This window comes from Corythoichthys intestinalis, chromosome 7, assembly GCF_030265065.1.
Source record: "Corythoichthys intestinalis isolate RoL2023-P3 chromosome 7, ASM3026506v1, whole genome shotgun sequence".
Classification (NCBI taxonomy): Eukaryota; Metazoa; Chordata; class Actinopteri; order Syngnathiformes; family Syngnathidae; genus Corythoichthys; species Corythoichthys intestinalis.
In genome coordinates this window covers 60378267-60394534 of record NC_080401.1, presented here as the reverse complement: position 1 = coordinate 60394534, position 16268 = coordinate 60378267, and the positions used below count along the sequence as shown (strand labels likewise).

The window sequence follows — 16268 nt, the reverse complement described above, 5'->3', positions numbered from 1 at the left end:
TTTGGGTTTCTACTTCCTGTTAGTTTTGGGGATTTTATAGGTCACTTCCTGTTGATTTTGGGGCTCTCTCGGTCACTTCCTGTCTAATTTGAGTCACTTCCTGTTGATTTTGGGGCGTTCCTGGTCACTTCCTATTAATTTTGGGTCACACTCAGTCACTTCCTGTTTATTTTGACTCACTTCCTGTTAATTTAGGTAATTTTACGGGTCACTTCCTATTCATTTTGGGGCACTTCCTGGTAATTTTAGGGCATTCCCTGGTCACTTCTATCATTTCGAGTTACTGCGTGTTAATTTGGTGGATTTTAGAGTTCACTTCCTGTTGATTTTGGGGCATTCCTAGGTAACTCCCTATTGATTTAGGGTCACTTCCTGTTGATTTTGGGGCATTCCCTGGTCACTTCTATTCATTTTGGGTTGCTTCCTGTTAATTTGGGGGATTTTACAGATCACTTCCTGTTGATTTTGGGGCACTCCCGGTCACTTCCGGTCTATTTTGAGTCATTTCCTGTTGATTTTGGTGCATTCCCGGTCACTTCCTACTAATTTTGGGTCACTTCCTGTTGATTTTGGTAATTTTATGGGTCACTTCCTGTTGATTTTGGGGGCACTTCTTGGTGATTTTAGGACATTCCCCGGTCACTTCTATCATTTCGGGTTACTGCGTGTTAATTTGGGGGATTTTAGAGTTCACTTCCTGTTGATTTTGGGGCATTCCACGGTCACTTCCTCCTTATTTGGGTCACTTCCTGTTAATTTTGGGGCACTTCCGGTCACTTCCTGTCTATTTTGAGTCACTTCCTGTTGATTTGGGGCATTCTCTAGTCAGTTCCAGTCTATTTTGAGTCACTGTTGATTTTGAATCAGTTGATTTTGAATCACTTCCTGTTCATTTTGAGGAATTCCCGGGTCACTTCTTATTAATTTGGGGTCACTTCCTGTTGATTTTGGGGCATTCTCCAGTCACTTCATACTAATTTTGGGTCACTTCCTGTTAATTTTGGGGCACTCACGGTCACGTCCTTTCTATTTTGGGTCACTTCCTGTTGATTTGGGGCTTTCTCTGGTCACTTCCAGTCTATTTTGAGTCACTGTTGAATTGGAGTCACTTCCTGTTAATTTTGGGGCATTCCCAGGTCACTTCCTATTAATTATGGGTCACTTCCTGTTGATTTTGGGCCATTCCCCGGTCACTTCCTACTAATTTGGGTCACTTCCTGTTAATTTTGGGTCACTCCCGATCACTTCCTGTCTATTTGGAGTCACTTCCTGTTGCCTTTGGGGCATTCTCTGGTCACTTACTGGTCTATTTTGAGTCAATGTTGATTTTGAGTCACTTCCTTTCGATTTTGGGACATTCCCAGTACCTTCCTACTAATTTCGGGTCACTTCCTTTTAATTTTGGGGATTTTACAAGTCACTTCCTGTTGATTTTGGGGCATTCTCAGGTCACTTCAAGTCTATTTTGAGTCACCTTTGATTTTGAGTCACTTCCTGTTAATTTTGGGGCATTCCTGGGTTACTTCCTATTAATTTTAGATCACTTCCTGTTGATTCTTAGGCACTCTCTGGCACTTCCTGCCTATTTTGAGTCACTTTTTGTTGATTTTGGGGCCATTTCTATTCATTTTAGGTCTCTTCCTGTTAATTTTGGGGCATTCACAGGTCACTTCCTATTTATTTCGGGTCACTTCCTATTAATTTGGGGGATTTTAGTGGACACTTCCTGTTGATTTTTGAGGCAATTCCTGGCACTTTCTGCCTATTTTGAGTCACGTCCTATCTATTTTGAGTCACTTTTTGTTGATTTTGGGGCATTCTCGGGTCACTTCCTATTAATTTTGGGTCAGTTCCTGTTGATTTTGGGGCATTCCTAGGTAATTCTATTGATTTTGGGCCAATTCCTATTGATTTTGGGGTATTCCCACGTCACTTCTATTCATTTTAGTTTGGGGGATTTTACGGGTTACTTCCTGTTGATTTTGGGACACCCCCTGTCACTTTCTGTCTATTTTGAGTCCGTTCCTGTTGATTTTGGGGCATTCTCAGGTCACTTCCAGTCTATTTTGAGTCACTGTTGATTTTGAGTCACTTCCTGTTAATTTTGAGCATTCTTGACTCACTTCCTATTAATTTTGGATCACTTCCTGTGGATTTTGGGCCATTCCCAGGTCACTTCTATTCATTTTGGGTCACTTCCTGTTAATTTTGTGGATTTTATGTGTCACTTCCTGTTGATTTTGGGGCATTCTCGGGTCACTTCCAGTCTATTTTGAGCCACTGTGAATTTTGGGGCATACCTAGGTCACATCCTATTAATTTTGGATCACTTCCTGTTGATTTTGGGCCATTCCCAGGTCACTTCTATTCATTTTGGGTCACTTCCTGTTAATTTTGTGGATTTCACGAGTCACTTTCTGTTGATTTTGGGGCACTCCAGGTCACTTCTTGTCTATTAAGAGTCACTTCCTGTTATTTTAGGGGCATTGTCGGGTCACTTCCAGTGTATTTTAAGTCACTTTTCATTTTGGGGCATTCCTGGGTCACTTCCTATTCATTTGGGGTCACTTCCTGTTGATTTTGGGGCATTCCCCAGTCACTTTTTATTCATTTTGGGTCACTTCCTGTTGATTTTGGGGCATTCACCGGTTAATTCCTTTTCATTTTGGGTCACTTCCCGTTGCTTTTGGGGCATTCCCCAGTCACTTCCTACTAATTTTGGGTCATTTCCTGTTGATTTTGGCGCATTCACCGGTTACTTCCTTTTCATTTTGGGTCACTACCTGTTGATTTTCCGTCATTCCCGGTCACTGTCTACTTATTTTGGGTCACTTCCTGCCGATTTTGGGGCATTCCCTGCTCACTTCCTATTCATTTTTGGGTCACTTCCTGTTGATTTTGGGGCATTCTCTGGTCACTTCCAGTCTATTTTGAGTCATTGTTGATTTTGAATCACTTCCTGTTGATTTTGGGGCATTCCCAGGTCACGTCCTAATAATTTGGGGTCGCTCCCTGTTGATTTTGGGGCATTGACTAAATGTACTTCCTGTACAATATATTTTAGAACATACCTGTGTGACCTCCTGTTCATTTTGGGTCACTTCCTGTTCAATTTGGGGGACTTTTTTGTTAACTCATTGGCTTGATTAGACGTGTATCACTGTCAGTGGCAGTAAATGAGTTAATTTGAGGATAATTACAAGTCACTTCCTGTTAATTTTGAAGCATTCCTGGATCAATTCCTGTTCAAATTTGACATTTTGGTCAAATTTTGGCAGAACGGTACATTTTCGGTAGTGTATGTGCTTACATCTCATTCTCTTTTTGTGCTGTCAGGCCTCCCCGTCAGCGCCTTCCTCCAGCGCGAATTGACTCGGGGTTTTATCTTCTACCAACACTCCGGAGACGAAATCTTTGAGGACTCCTTCGACGTCACGTTGGCCGACACGCACACTCCGCCCAACCTGTCGCACGCTTATGTGAGTGTGAGCCCTGCCCACATGAGGATGATTGGACGCCCCGCGATATACACCGCCGGCATCGTAAATGTCACTGTTGTCCAGACGGTGGTGGTGAGCGTGTTCCCGGTTGAGGACCAGCTTCCAGCAGAAGCTTCCGGAAGCGTGCGACACGTGACGCTGAAGGAGACCGAAGTGGCGTACATCACCCGAGCGCACCTGCACTTTACTCACGCCGAACACCCGCACACAGACCTCACCTACACCGTCACCCGACCCTGCTACAGCCCTGGACATCCCGGGTAACATTGAATTTGCTAAATACGCTAACAAAAACTTGGCTACTAATAACTTCACTAACAATGACTTTGCTAACGTTACCTAACATTAACGACACCACTAACCTCACTAATATTACTTCATAATATTACCTTTGCTAACATTAACTACACTAACGTTAATTTTGCCAACATTGTCTTCGCTAACTTTAACTTTGCTAACATTAACAACACAAAAAACTAACATTACCTTGGTCAACCTTAACTTCGTTAGCATTGACTTAACTAACGTTAATTATACTAACATTAACTTCACTAGCATTATTTTTGCTAAGGTTAGTCCACTAATGTTTACTTCACTAACGCTAACTTTGCCAACATTAACTTCACTAATATTATCTTCGCTAACCTTAACTTCGTTAGCGTTGACTTCACTAATGTTAAATACACTAACATTAACTTTGCTAGTATTATCTTCGCTAACGTTAACGACACTAACCTTAACTTCACTAGCATTATCTTGGCTAACATTAACCCACCAATGTTTACTTTGCTAATGTTACCTAACATTAACTACACTAACAACCTCACTAATATTACTTCATAATGTTACCTTTGCTAACATTAACTACACTAACAATAACTTTGCTAATGTTACCTAACATTCACTACACCACTAACCTCACGAATATTACTTCATAATATTACCTTTGCTAACATTAACTACACTAACGTTAATTTTACCAACATTGTCTTCGCTAACTTTAACTTTGCTAACATTAACAACATAAAAAACTAAAATTACCTTGGTCAACCTCAACTTCGTTGGCATTGACTTAACATTAATTATACTAACGTTAACTTCACTAGCATTATTTTTGCTAAGGTTAGTCCACTAATGTTTACTTCACTAACGCTAACTTTGCCAACATTAACTTCACTAATATTATCTTCGCTAACCTTAACTTCGTTAGCATTGACTTCACTAACGTTAAATACACTAACATTAACTTCGCTAGCATTATCTCCGCTAACGTTAACTACACTAACCTTAACTTCACTAGCATTATCTTGGCTAACATTAACCCACCAATGTTTACTTCGCTAACATTAACGCACTAACATTAATCCACTAGTGTTTACTTCATGAACATGAACTTTGCTAACAATAGCACCGTTCACGTTAATTTTCTAGCATTGTTTCACTTTCATGAATCTGCTAGTGTTTACTTCGTGAACATGAAGTTTGCTAACTTTAGCACCGCTAATGTTAATTTTTCAGCATTATTTTCACTAACATGAATCTGCTAGTGTTTACTACTTGAACATGAACTTTGCTAACATTAGCACCGCTAACGTTAACTAACATTAACCGCATAAACATTACCTTCACTAACATTAACTTTGCTAATGTTAACTTTGCGAATGCTACCCCTGTCTTTTCTGCGTTTGCAGTTTAATGGATGCGGGTCGGCTCTTCTTTGTGGACGGCGCCGCCCTCAAGCGGGACCCGACAGCACCAGTGCTGAAGTCATTCACTCAGGTCAGTATACGCACTGCGAAAGTTCACAAGCGAGCGCGATGTCATTAACTGAGTTTGTGTGGTGTGTCAGCACGCCGTGGACCACCTGAAGGTGGCCTACATGCCGCCGGTGGAGGATATCGGTCCGGACGAACTCTACGTACACTTTGTCTTTTCGGTTAGCGACCATCGTGGTGGCACTGTGATGGACGTGCTTTTCAATATTACTGTCACGCCAGTGGATGACCAGGCGCCCGAGGTACCAAGCAAACCAGTGTAAAATGTGACTGCGGCAGTTGTGCGTGCTGACTACTGAGCTAACAGCCCAATCTAATGCTACATTGCCCAAAAAAAGACAGCATCTGGCCCAGAAATTACCCATTATTAACAGGAAGTGACCCCATATCAACAGGAAGTGACCCCGAAAGGCCCCCAAACAAATAGAAAGTGACTCAGTATCACTAGGAAGTGACTCGGAAACCCTTTAACATCAACAGGAAGTGACAAGGTATCAACAGGAAGTGACCTGTCCCAAATCAAATGGAATTGGCCCTAAAAGGCCCCCAAATAAACAGGAAGTGACCTAGTATCAACAGGAAACAAGCCCGTAATGACTCCAAATCAACAGGAAGTGACTCGAAATCCACATGAAGTGACCCCAAATGCACCAAAATTAACAGGAAGTGACCAGATATCAACAGGAAGTAACCTGTAATCAACAGGAAGTAACCCCGAAAAGCTCCCAAATCAACAGGAAGTGACTTGCTTATATGGGAAGTGACCCCAAAGTACCCCCAAATCAACAAGAAGTGACCCCAAAAGGCCCCCAAATACACAGGAAGTGACTCAGTATAAGTAGGAAATGACACTGAAATGCTTCAAATTCAACAGGAAGTGACTTAATATCAACGGGAAGTGACCCAAAAATGATAGAAAGAGCTACCAACCATCACAACAAAGCTACCATTACAATTTCTCTAGAAATTGGGTCTTCCAGCCAATGAGCTCCAGCGTATTATGGTTACGCGTGCGTGTTGTCGTCAGGCTTTTACCAATCTGCTGCGCGTGGAGGAAGGCGGTTGGGCGTTCGTGACGGAGGAGCACCTGCAGGTGCGGGACCGCGACACCCGTGCGCCGGACCTCAAGGTGGCGCTGGAGAGGCCGGCGCGACACGGCCGTCTGGAGCTGCGAGGGCGGAGCCTACCCCAGGCTCACGCTTTTTTCTTGTCTGATCTGAGGGAACGCGCCGTCAGGTGACGCCCCCGACGCGTCCTCACAAACAAAACAGCAAGGGTAACGGCGCTCCCTCTGACGTAGGTACGTCCACGACGACTCCGAGACCACCGAGGACGACGTCGGGCTACGCGTGACTGACGGCGTCAACGGCATTTTGGTGGACCTCCTTGTTCAGGTAGATCTGCAACGGCTCACTTTACAGTTTGAATGATGAAACTACTGTTGCACTACCGATACATGTATCGGTATCGGTACCGATACGGAACTAAAATCATGCCATAAGTATCAAGGAGTACTAAGAAATAACGTGCCCATGCTGTGTAATATGTACTTTTGGAGATCTAGTTTACAATCACCGGTTAACTCACCCAAAATGGCCGCCAGTTACGCACATAGACATCTAATCGTGTGATAAGTAAATAGATAATCTTTTAAAAATAAGAAAAAAGTGAGTTATTACTTCATTTGATTCAGTCATTCATTGAATTGGATGGGAACTTTGCCCCTACCAAGATGGGCGCTCTGAGCCCATGTTGATTGAGGCGATGAAAGTTCTTTTCATGTTCCTGGCAGGGTTTTATCACTTGTAGACGTCCAAAATTTCAGACGTCTGGCGCCGTCAATGGCAGCCAACGAGGCCAAATTAGCTAGTTAGGACTAGATTTCAATGGCAATGCATTGACTTGAATGGGAATGTGGCCCCTACCAAGATGGCCGCTCTGAGCCCATGTTGATAGAGACGATGAAAGTTCTTTTCATGCTCCTGCCAGGAGTTATATCACTTGTAGACATCCAATCCATATGAAGTGGGAGGGTTGGCAGCGAATAAAAGGATTGTTCATTTGCTGTGACCCTCCCACTTCAGATAGATTGGAATTCTGGTTCCGTCAATAGCAGCCAACAAGGCCAAATTAGCTAGTTGGGACTAGATTTGAATTGCAATGCATTGACTTGGATGAGAATGTGGCCCCTACCAAGATGGCCGCCCTGAGGCCATGTTGATAGGGGCGATGAAAACTTTTCATGCTCTTGCCAGGAGTTTTATCACTTGTAGACGTCCAATCCATCTGAAGTGAGAGGGTTGGTAGCGAATAAACGAATGTTCATTCTCTGTCACCCTCCCACTTCAAATGGATGGGACTTCTGGCACCGTTAATGGCAGCCGACGGGGTCAAATTAGCTAATTATGAATAGATTTCAATGGCAATGCATTGACTTGGATGGGAATGTGGCCCCTACCAAGATGGCCGCCCTGAGCCCATGTTGATAGGTGCGATGAAAGTTCCTTTCATGCTCCTGCCAGGAGTTATATAACTTGTAGACATCCAATCCATATGAAGTGGGAGGGTTGGCAGCGAATAAAAGGATTGATCATTCGCTGCCACCTTCCCACTTCAGATAGATTGGACGTCTGGTGCCGTCAATGGCAGCCAACAAGGTCAAATTCGCTAGTTGGGACTAGATTTGAATTGCAATGCATTGACTTGGATGGGAATGTGGCCCTTACCAAGATGGCCGCCCTGAGGCCATGTTGAGAGGGGCGATGAAAACTTTTCATGCTCTTGCCAGGAGTTTTATCACATGTAGACGTCTAATCCATCTGAAGTGAGAGGGTTGGCAGCGAATATAAACAAATGTTCATTCTCTGCCACCCTCCCATTTCAAATGGATTGGACGTCTGGCACCGTTATTGGCAGCCGACGGGGTCAAATTAGCTAATTATGAATAGATTTCAATGGCAATGCATGGACTTGGATGGGAATGGGGCCCCTACCAAGATGGCCGCCCTGAGCCCATGTTGATAGGTGCGATGAAAGTTCTTTTCATGCTTCTGCCAGGAGTTTTATCACTTGTAGACGTCCAAATCATCTGAAGTGGGAGGGTTGGCAGCAAATAAAACGAATGTTCATTCTCTTCCACCCTCCCACTTCAAATGGATTGGACGTCTGGCACCGTTAAGGGCAGCCAACAGGGTCAAATTAGCTAGTTGGGACTAGATTTGAATGTCAATTCATTGACTTGGATGGGAATGTGGCCCCTACCAAGATGGCCGCCTTGAGGCCATGTTGATAGGTGCGATGAAAGTGCTCCTGCCAAGAGTTTTATCACTAGTAGACATCCAGTCCGTTTGAAGTGGGAGGACTGGCGGGGAATGAACGAACATTGCTTGTGCGAACAATGGCACCTAATGAGTAAAGAGCAATAATTTTGTATTAAAATTAATTTTTGTAGTTGATATTTTGTCAATAATTGTCGTATGGTTACAGTATCAGCATTGGCCGTATCGGGACCCAAAAAAATGATATTGGTGCAACACTGGTTACGACTTTATTAGAATATCAATGCATTGACTTTGATGAGAAGGTTGCCCCAACCAAAATGGCTGCCCCATCTTTACTTTTGATTTTTTCAGGTCGTTCCAGTGAACGATGAGCCCCCGCGTTTGGGCTCTGGCCTCCGTGGCGATCTGCGCTGCCCGGAGGGCGGCCGCGTACAGCTGACGGCCGACTACTTGGCGGCCAGCGACCGTGACGGCGACGACGACAAGCTGAGCTACATGTTAGCGCGCCGACCCGCTGGTGGTCAGCTGCATAGGGCAGGAACTCCTGTGGACAAGTTCTCGCAGCGAGACCTCCTACAAGGCCACGTCTTCTACGTGCACACGGGTGAGGCAGTCTTTGGCTAACGTTGCTAAGCTAACACACTTGAGCATGCTTTAGCTAATGATACTGAGCAAATACACCTTTTATTTATTGCTAAGTTAATACACTCATATTAGCGAAGCTAACATACTTGAATAAAGCCATCAGGCTGACTTTAGCTAATGCTGCTAAACAAGTACACGTGTGTTACACCATCTTGCTAACACATTGAGCTATTTCATCAGACTAATTTTAGCCAATGCTGCTTAGTAAATACACTTAGTCTACGCTGTTATGCTAACATTTATATGATAACAGACCGAGCTATCCCATCAGGTTAACTTTAGCCAATGATGCTAAGAAGGCATATGCGTAGACGCCATCCTACTAAGTTCTGACAATGCCAAGATAACTCATTGAGCTATTTCATCAGGTTAATTTTTGCTAATGCTGCTATGCGAATACACTTGTCCTACACCACTCTGCTAAAAGGCTACCGTTTAGTGACGGGATCTGTCGTTCACTTGAGTAAACGAATCCATTCCGGTTCGTTCAGTAAAACGATTCGTTCAAACGAATCGTTCAACGAATCGTTCGCCCCCCTCATCTCCCTCCCCACCCAAATGAATCGTTCGGTTAGTGAACGGGAAGTGACGTTGCCGAACGAATCCCCAAAGACCGCTTCGCAGTATAACTGAACGGGAAGTGACATTGCTTGGTCCCTCCCTCTCTTGCACATTGACCACTCGTCGTAGTTTCAGAAATGAGTGACAGGCGATATCATTCTGCTCTCAGAGACAGCCTCGTCTCCCTCCCGCTGCTGCAAAAGCGAGGGAGAACTTCCGCGTCGTCTGTCCTAGTTCTATGGGCTCAAAGTCATGGCTCGTGCTTGCATTTCGAATTAGGACACGGTTAAACATTTTCCTTTTGAGGGGGAAGTCGGGGTTTGGGGTCGGGGGCGCACGGACTTTCTTTAGCATGATCTTGCTCACATATACAATGCTGCTGCTAACAGCCAACGCGGCATGCCTGCTGTCACGAAAATAAAAATAAATCGAAAGTTTAATTTCTAATTATGGAACGGCCAACACATCATATTAACCTCTCGCTCTGTTGTATTTTTGTTTTTTATTATTAAGATGATCGTTTTGAATTTTTGCACTGGTATTAATAAATAAAATAATCCGGTCAGCTCCCCTGTCGTCCCCGCATCTCAGATCGTCAAATGCTGACGAGAAATAATTGTTTGCTTTATGATTTCGCCTTTCTACTCTCATTAGTCTGTTAAGAAAAATGTAGACATATTGCGACATCTCCCGTGTCCGCGCGCTTTGTTTTGGGGGCGCTTGAGTAGCACATGATGGACGGATTGACATAATTTGCCAAACCAACCGACACCCTCTGACACGAAAAAAAAAAAACACTCGGAAAAAATTGACATGTATATACAGTTTCATTGCAAATCAGTATTATGGTGATCATACTAAATATTTTTTTTTTCTGTGCACATATGAGGTACATATCGCTGCCATGAAGCCTCCATATAGTGACAGTTCTCTGCCCGCTTCACTGCCGTCACGTGACCGCAGCTCAGGTTTTGCTTGCCTCGTAGCTACGCGTGTTTTAAATTACTGTAAATTTGATAGTATATCGTCATAGGCACAGTCCCGAGTCTGTTGAGAAAAGTAGAACACTAAACCATGCTCGCTAGATTTGTGTGGTGTTTTTGTCTTTTTGAGCAGCATTTGATAGGCTCCACGTTAACAAATATGTGACAAAGTCGTTTCCTTTCATTTTATGACTCGTTCACCGCATAGTCATTACTGGAAAGTCAAGTTAGCAGCAAGCTAGGTCAGGAACCGGAGGACCGAATCACTGAACGGGAAGTGACAAAACTCAGTCTTTCCCCCCTGCCTGCACGCTGGCTGCTTATTGGCCACACGTGGAAATGAGTGACATACGCCATGATTCTGTTTCCGCTCCCTCCCCTGCCCGCGATGAGGCTGGCGTCTGATTGGTCGTGTGCGATGTCAGAAGACGCTGCCGCTTGCTCAACGCCCTCCCACGCAGCGAACAAGCGCCACCAACTTCATAGAACGAATCAGTGCAGATGGTGATTAGTTCGGTCTCGTTCACCCAAACAATTCGTTCAAAAAGAACGAATCGTTCGCGACCGATACAACACTACTACCGTTCACTCAGGTTGCTAAGCTAACACACCTTAAAAGGCTGGCTTTAGCTAATGTTGCTAAGTAAAAATGCTTTTTAATACTGTCCTGCTAACATAGCTAAGCTAACACACTAAGCCAGTCCATCATGTTATATTTAGCTAATGCTGCTAAGCAAGTATGCTTGTTTATGCCATTCAATTAATATTGCTAAACTAATACACTGAGCTATGTCATTAGGCTGACTTTAGCTAGTGATGCTAAGCAAGTACACCTGTGTACGCCGTCCTGCTAACATCTAACACTCTTTAGCTATGCCATCAGACTGACTCTAGCTAATGTTGCTAAACAAGTGCATCTGTTCACGCTGGCCTGCTAACTATATTAAGCTAACAGATTTGAGCGATGCTGTTAACTTTCACTAATATTGCCAAACGTTTACAGCTTACATTGCTAAGCTATGTTATCAGGCCGACTTAAGCTAATGTTGCTAATCAAATACACTTGCTTAAGCTATTGTGCTAACATCACTAAGCTAACACACTGAGCTATTCTATCAGGCTAACCTTAGCTAATGCTGCCAAGCAATTACAGCGACCTGCTAACATTGCTAAACTAACACACGGTAGGGTCTTGATGGCGCAACTTCCATCGCGGCGTTCAGGTGGTGAGATCGGCCCCGCCCCCACCATCGACACGGTCACGCTCATCATATCGGACGGTGATGCGGGAGTGCCGGACGACTGTTGCCACGGGGACGCGCCGCCTGTCCCGCTGCACGGCACACTTCCTGTCTATGACCTCAACGTCACGCTACTTCCTGTCAATAACAAAGTTCCCACTGTCATTTTGGGTGAGTTTATTTTGTTTGTGTGTAAAAGTTTAAAACACATGTCCTTAACCTTTTTAGGGCATTCGTTGAACTGATTGGCTGCCGTTGTCGGTGGTCAATCTCCATTTGGATTCGGAGGGGCCCCAAAATCATTAGGAAGTGCACCAATATCATCAGGAAGTGACTTAGAAATGCTAAAAAATCAACAGGAAGTGACCCAAAATCATTACGTAGACTGTAAATACCCAAATACTAACAAGAAGTGACTCAGGAATGTCCCCTAATTGATAGGAAGTGCGCAAATATCAACCGGAAGTGACTCTGAAATGTCCCAATCTAACAGGAAGTGAGCATGAATTGACCTAGAAATGCTAGAAAGTCAACAGGAAGTGACCCAAAATCACGGCATTGATTTGTAAATACCCGAAAACCAACAGGAAGTGACCTGATATCCACAGAAAGTGACAAAAAAGTCACAAAATTAACAGGAAGTGTGCAAATATCTGCAGGAAGTGACCTACAAATGCTAAAAAATGAACAAGAAGTGACCCAAAATCACTACGTGAATTGTAAATACCCGTAAACCAACAGGAAGTGACCCGATATCAACAGGAAGTGATTTGGAAATGTCCCAAAATTAACAGGAACTGAGCATTATCAGCTGGAAGTGACTTACAAATGTTAAAAATACAACAGGGAGTTACCCAAAATCTTTGTGTAGACTGTAAATACCCGAAAACTAACAGGAAGTGACCAGATATCAACAGGAAGTGACTCAGAAATATCCCAAACCTAACAGGAAGTGAGCCAATATCAACAGGAAGTGATTCTGAAATGTCCCAAAATTAACAGGAAGTGAGCCAATATCAACAGGAAATGACTCAAAAATGTCCCAAAATTAACAGGAAGTGAGCTAATATCAGCAGGAAGTGACTCAGAAATGCAAAAAATTAACTGGAAGTGAGCCAATATTAGAAAGAAGTAACTTAGAAATGTTTAAAATATAGGAAGTGACCCAAAATCACTACGTAGACTGTAAATACCCTAACCCTAAACCCAAAATTAACAGGAAGTGAGCCAATATCAGCAGGAAGTGACTCAGAAATGTCCCAAACCTAACAGGAAGTGACCTGATATCAACAGAAAGTGACACAGAAAGGTCCTAAAATAGACAGGAAGTGACCCAAAATAACGTAGATTGTAGATACCCAAAAACTAACAGGAAATGACTCAGAAATATCCCAAATTAACAGGAAGTGAGCCAATATCAGCAGGAAGTGACCTAGAAATGCTAAAAACATCTACAGGAAGTGACCCAAAATCACAATGTGAATTGTAAATACCTGAAAACCAACAGGAAGAGACCTGATATCAACAAGAAATGACTCAAAAATGTCCCAAAATTAACAGGAAGTGAGCTAATATCAGCAGGAAGTGACTCAGAAATGCAAAACATTAACTGGAAATGACCCACATTAACTGGAAATGACCCAAAATCACTATGTAAATTGTAAATACCTGTAAACCAACAGGAAGTGACCTAAACCCAAAATTGACAGGAAGTGAGCCAATATCAGCTGGAAGTGACTCAGAAATATCCCAAACCTAACAGGAAGTGACCTGATATCAACAGGAAGTGACACAGAAATGTTCTAAAATCAACAGGAAGTGACCCAAAATAACATAGACTGTAGATACCCAAAAACTAACAGGAAATGACTCAGAAATATCCCAAATTAACAGCAAGTGAGCCAATATCAGCAGGACGTGACCTAGAAATGCTTAAAAATCCACAGGAAGTGACCCAAAATCACAATGTGAATTGTAAATACCTGAAAACCAACAGGAAGAGACCTGATATCAAAAGGAAGTGACTATGAAATGTCTCAAAATTAACAGGACGTGAGCCAATATCAGCAGGAACTGACCTATAAATGCTAAAAATCAACAGGAAGTAAACCAAAATCACAACATGAATTGTAAATACCTGAAAACCAACAGGACGTGACCTAATATCAACAGGAAGTGAGTCGGAAATGTCCCAAAATTAACAGGAAATGAGCCAATAGCAGCAGGAAGTGACTTACAATTGTTAAAAATATAACAGGAAGTGACCCAAAATTGACTGTAAATACCTAAAAACTAACAGGAAATGACTGTGAAATGTCCCAAAGGAAGTCAGCCAATATTAATAAGAAGTGACCTAGAAATGCTAAAAAAAACAACAGAAAGTGACTCAAAATCACTATGTGAACTATAAATACCCAAAAACCAACAGGAAGTGATCATATATCAACAGGAAGTGACTCAGAAATGTCCCAAAATTAACAGGAAGTGACCCAGAAGTGTCTCCAAATTTACAGGAACTGACCCAATATCAACAGGAAGTGACTCGGAAATGTCCCAAAATGAACCGGAAGTGAGCCTATAATGGAAATATTGACACAACCAGTGATTGTTGCTAACGTTACTTGCATGTGACACATAATTATTAGCTATAATGCTAACATCCAATATATATCGTCAGTTCAATCAAGGACCAACGCTAACACGCATGCTAATGGCCATGCTAAGATGCTAATGCGCACGCACCACAGGAGCGTCTGCGCTGGCGGTGGACGAGGGTTCTCGGGCGTGTCTTTGCGAAGGTGTCCTGGGGGCCTCGGACCCTGACACCGATCCCGAGCAGTTGACCTTTCACCTTGACGCCAAACCTCTGCATGGTTTTCTGGAGAACGTTCAACCCACGCCAGGATACGAGAAGAGCAACGCCGGAATACCCATAGGTCTGTCTTTCAAGCTTGCTACCGTTTTGTAGTTGTGTGTGTGTCTGTGTGCTTTTTTTCAGCAATTGTACTTGTGTTTGTGTGTAGCTTTTATGCTGGGGGGGGGGGGGGGTTCTGTTTGTATGTATATGTGTAGTTGTGTTTGTAAAACTGTCTTTTCCTGAAATGGCCACAAATCAGCAGTGACCCAACGTCAACAGGAAGTGACCTTGAAATGCCCCCAAATGAAGAGATGGTGACCTGATATCAACAGGAAGTGACGCCTAAATCAACAGAAAGTGAACCGATATCAGCAAGAAGTGACTGTGATGTGTCCCCATATCAACAGGAAATGGCCCGATATCAACAGAAAGTGACCCTGAAATGTCCCTAAATCAACAGGAAGTGGCCTGATATCAACAGGAAGTGGCCCTGAAATGTCCCTAAATCAACAGGAAGTGGCCTGATAACAACAGGAAGTGACCTCGAAATGCCCCCATATCAAGAGATAGTGACCTGATATCAACAGGAAGTGACCCCAAAATCAACAGGAAGTGAACCGATATCAGCAGGAAGTGACTGTGAAGTGTCCCCACATCAACAGGAAGTGGCCTGATATCAACGGAAAGTGACCCTAAAATGTCCCCGAATCAACTGGAAGTGGCCTGATATCAACAGGAAGTGACCCTGCAATGTCCCTAATTCAACAGGAAGTGGCCTGATATCAACGGAAAGTGACCCTAAAATGTCCCCGAATCAACTGGAAGTGGCCTGATATCAACAGGAAGTGACCCTGCAATGTCCCTAATTCAACAGGAAGTGGCCTGATATCAACAGGAAGTGGCCCTGAAATGTCCCTAATTCAACAGGAAGTGGCCTGATATCAACAGGAAGTGACCCTAAAATGTCCCTAATTCAACAGGAAGTGGCCTGATATCAACGGAAAGTGACCTCGAGATGCCCCCATATCAAGAGATCGTGACCTGATATCAACAGGAAGTGACCCCCAAATCAACAGGAAGTGAACCGATATCAGCAGGAAGTGGCCCTGAAATGTCCCTAATTCAACAGGAAGTGGCCTGATATCAATAGGAAGTAACCCTGAAATGTCCGTACATCAACAGGAAGTGACCGAATATCAAGAGAAAGTGACCTAATATCAACAGGAAGTTATCCAAAATGTCCCCCAAATCAACAGGAAGTGACCCAATATCAAGAGGAAGTGACCTAATATCAACAGTAAGTTGCCCCAAAATGTCCCCATATCAACAGGAAGTGACCCTGAAATGCTCCTAAATCAACAGGAAGTTACCCAATATCAACAGGAAGTTACCCAGTATCAACAGGAAGTGACCGCAAAGTGTTCC

The 16268-nt window shown here is 43.4% G+C and overlaps 1 protein-coding gene across 1 annotated transcript in view; it reads left to right on the top strand.

The window, feature by feature from the left end:
* The window catches only part of frem1b (Fras1 related extracellular matrix 1b), a 59735-nt gene that overhangs the window by 16994 nt on the left and 26473 nt on the right, over window positions 1–16268 (top strand). Inside the window, exons 10-18 of the mRNA XM_057841424.1 lie at window positions 3337–3479; window positions 3564–3760; window positions 5192–5279; window positions 5350–5517; window positions 6303–6511; window positions 6576–6669; window positions 8908–9160; window positions 11969–12157; window positions 14734–14922. Coding sequence (XP_057697407.1) covers window positions 3337–3479; window positions 3564–3760; window positions 5192–5279; window positions 5350–5517; window positions 6303–6511; window positions 6576–6669; window positions 8908–9160; window positions 11969–12157; window positions 14734–14922 — 1530 coding nt within the window. The remainder of the gene's footprint in view (window positions 1–3336; window positions 3480–3563; window positions 3761–5191; window positions 5280–5349; window positions 5518–6302; window positions 6512–6575; window positions 6670–8907; window positions 9161–11968; window positions 12158–14733; window positions 14923–16268) is intronic.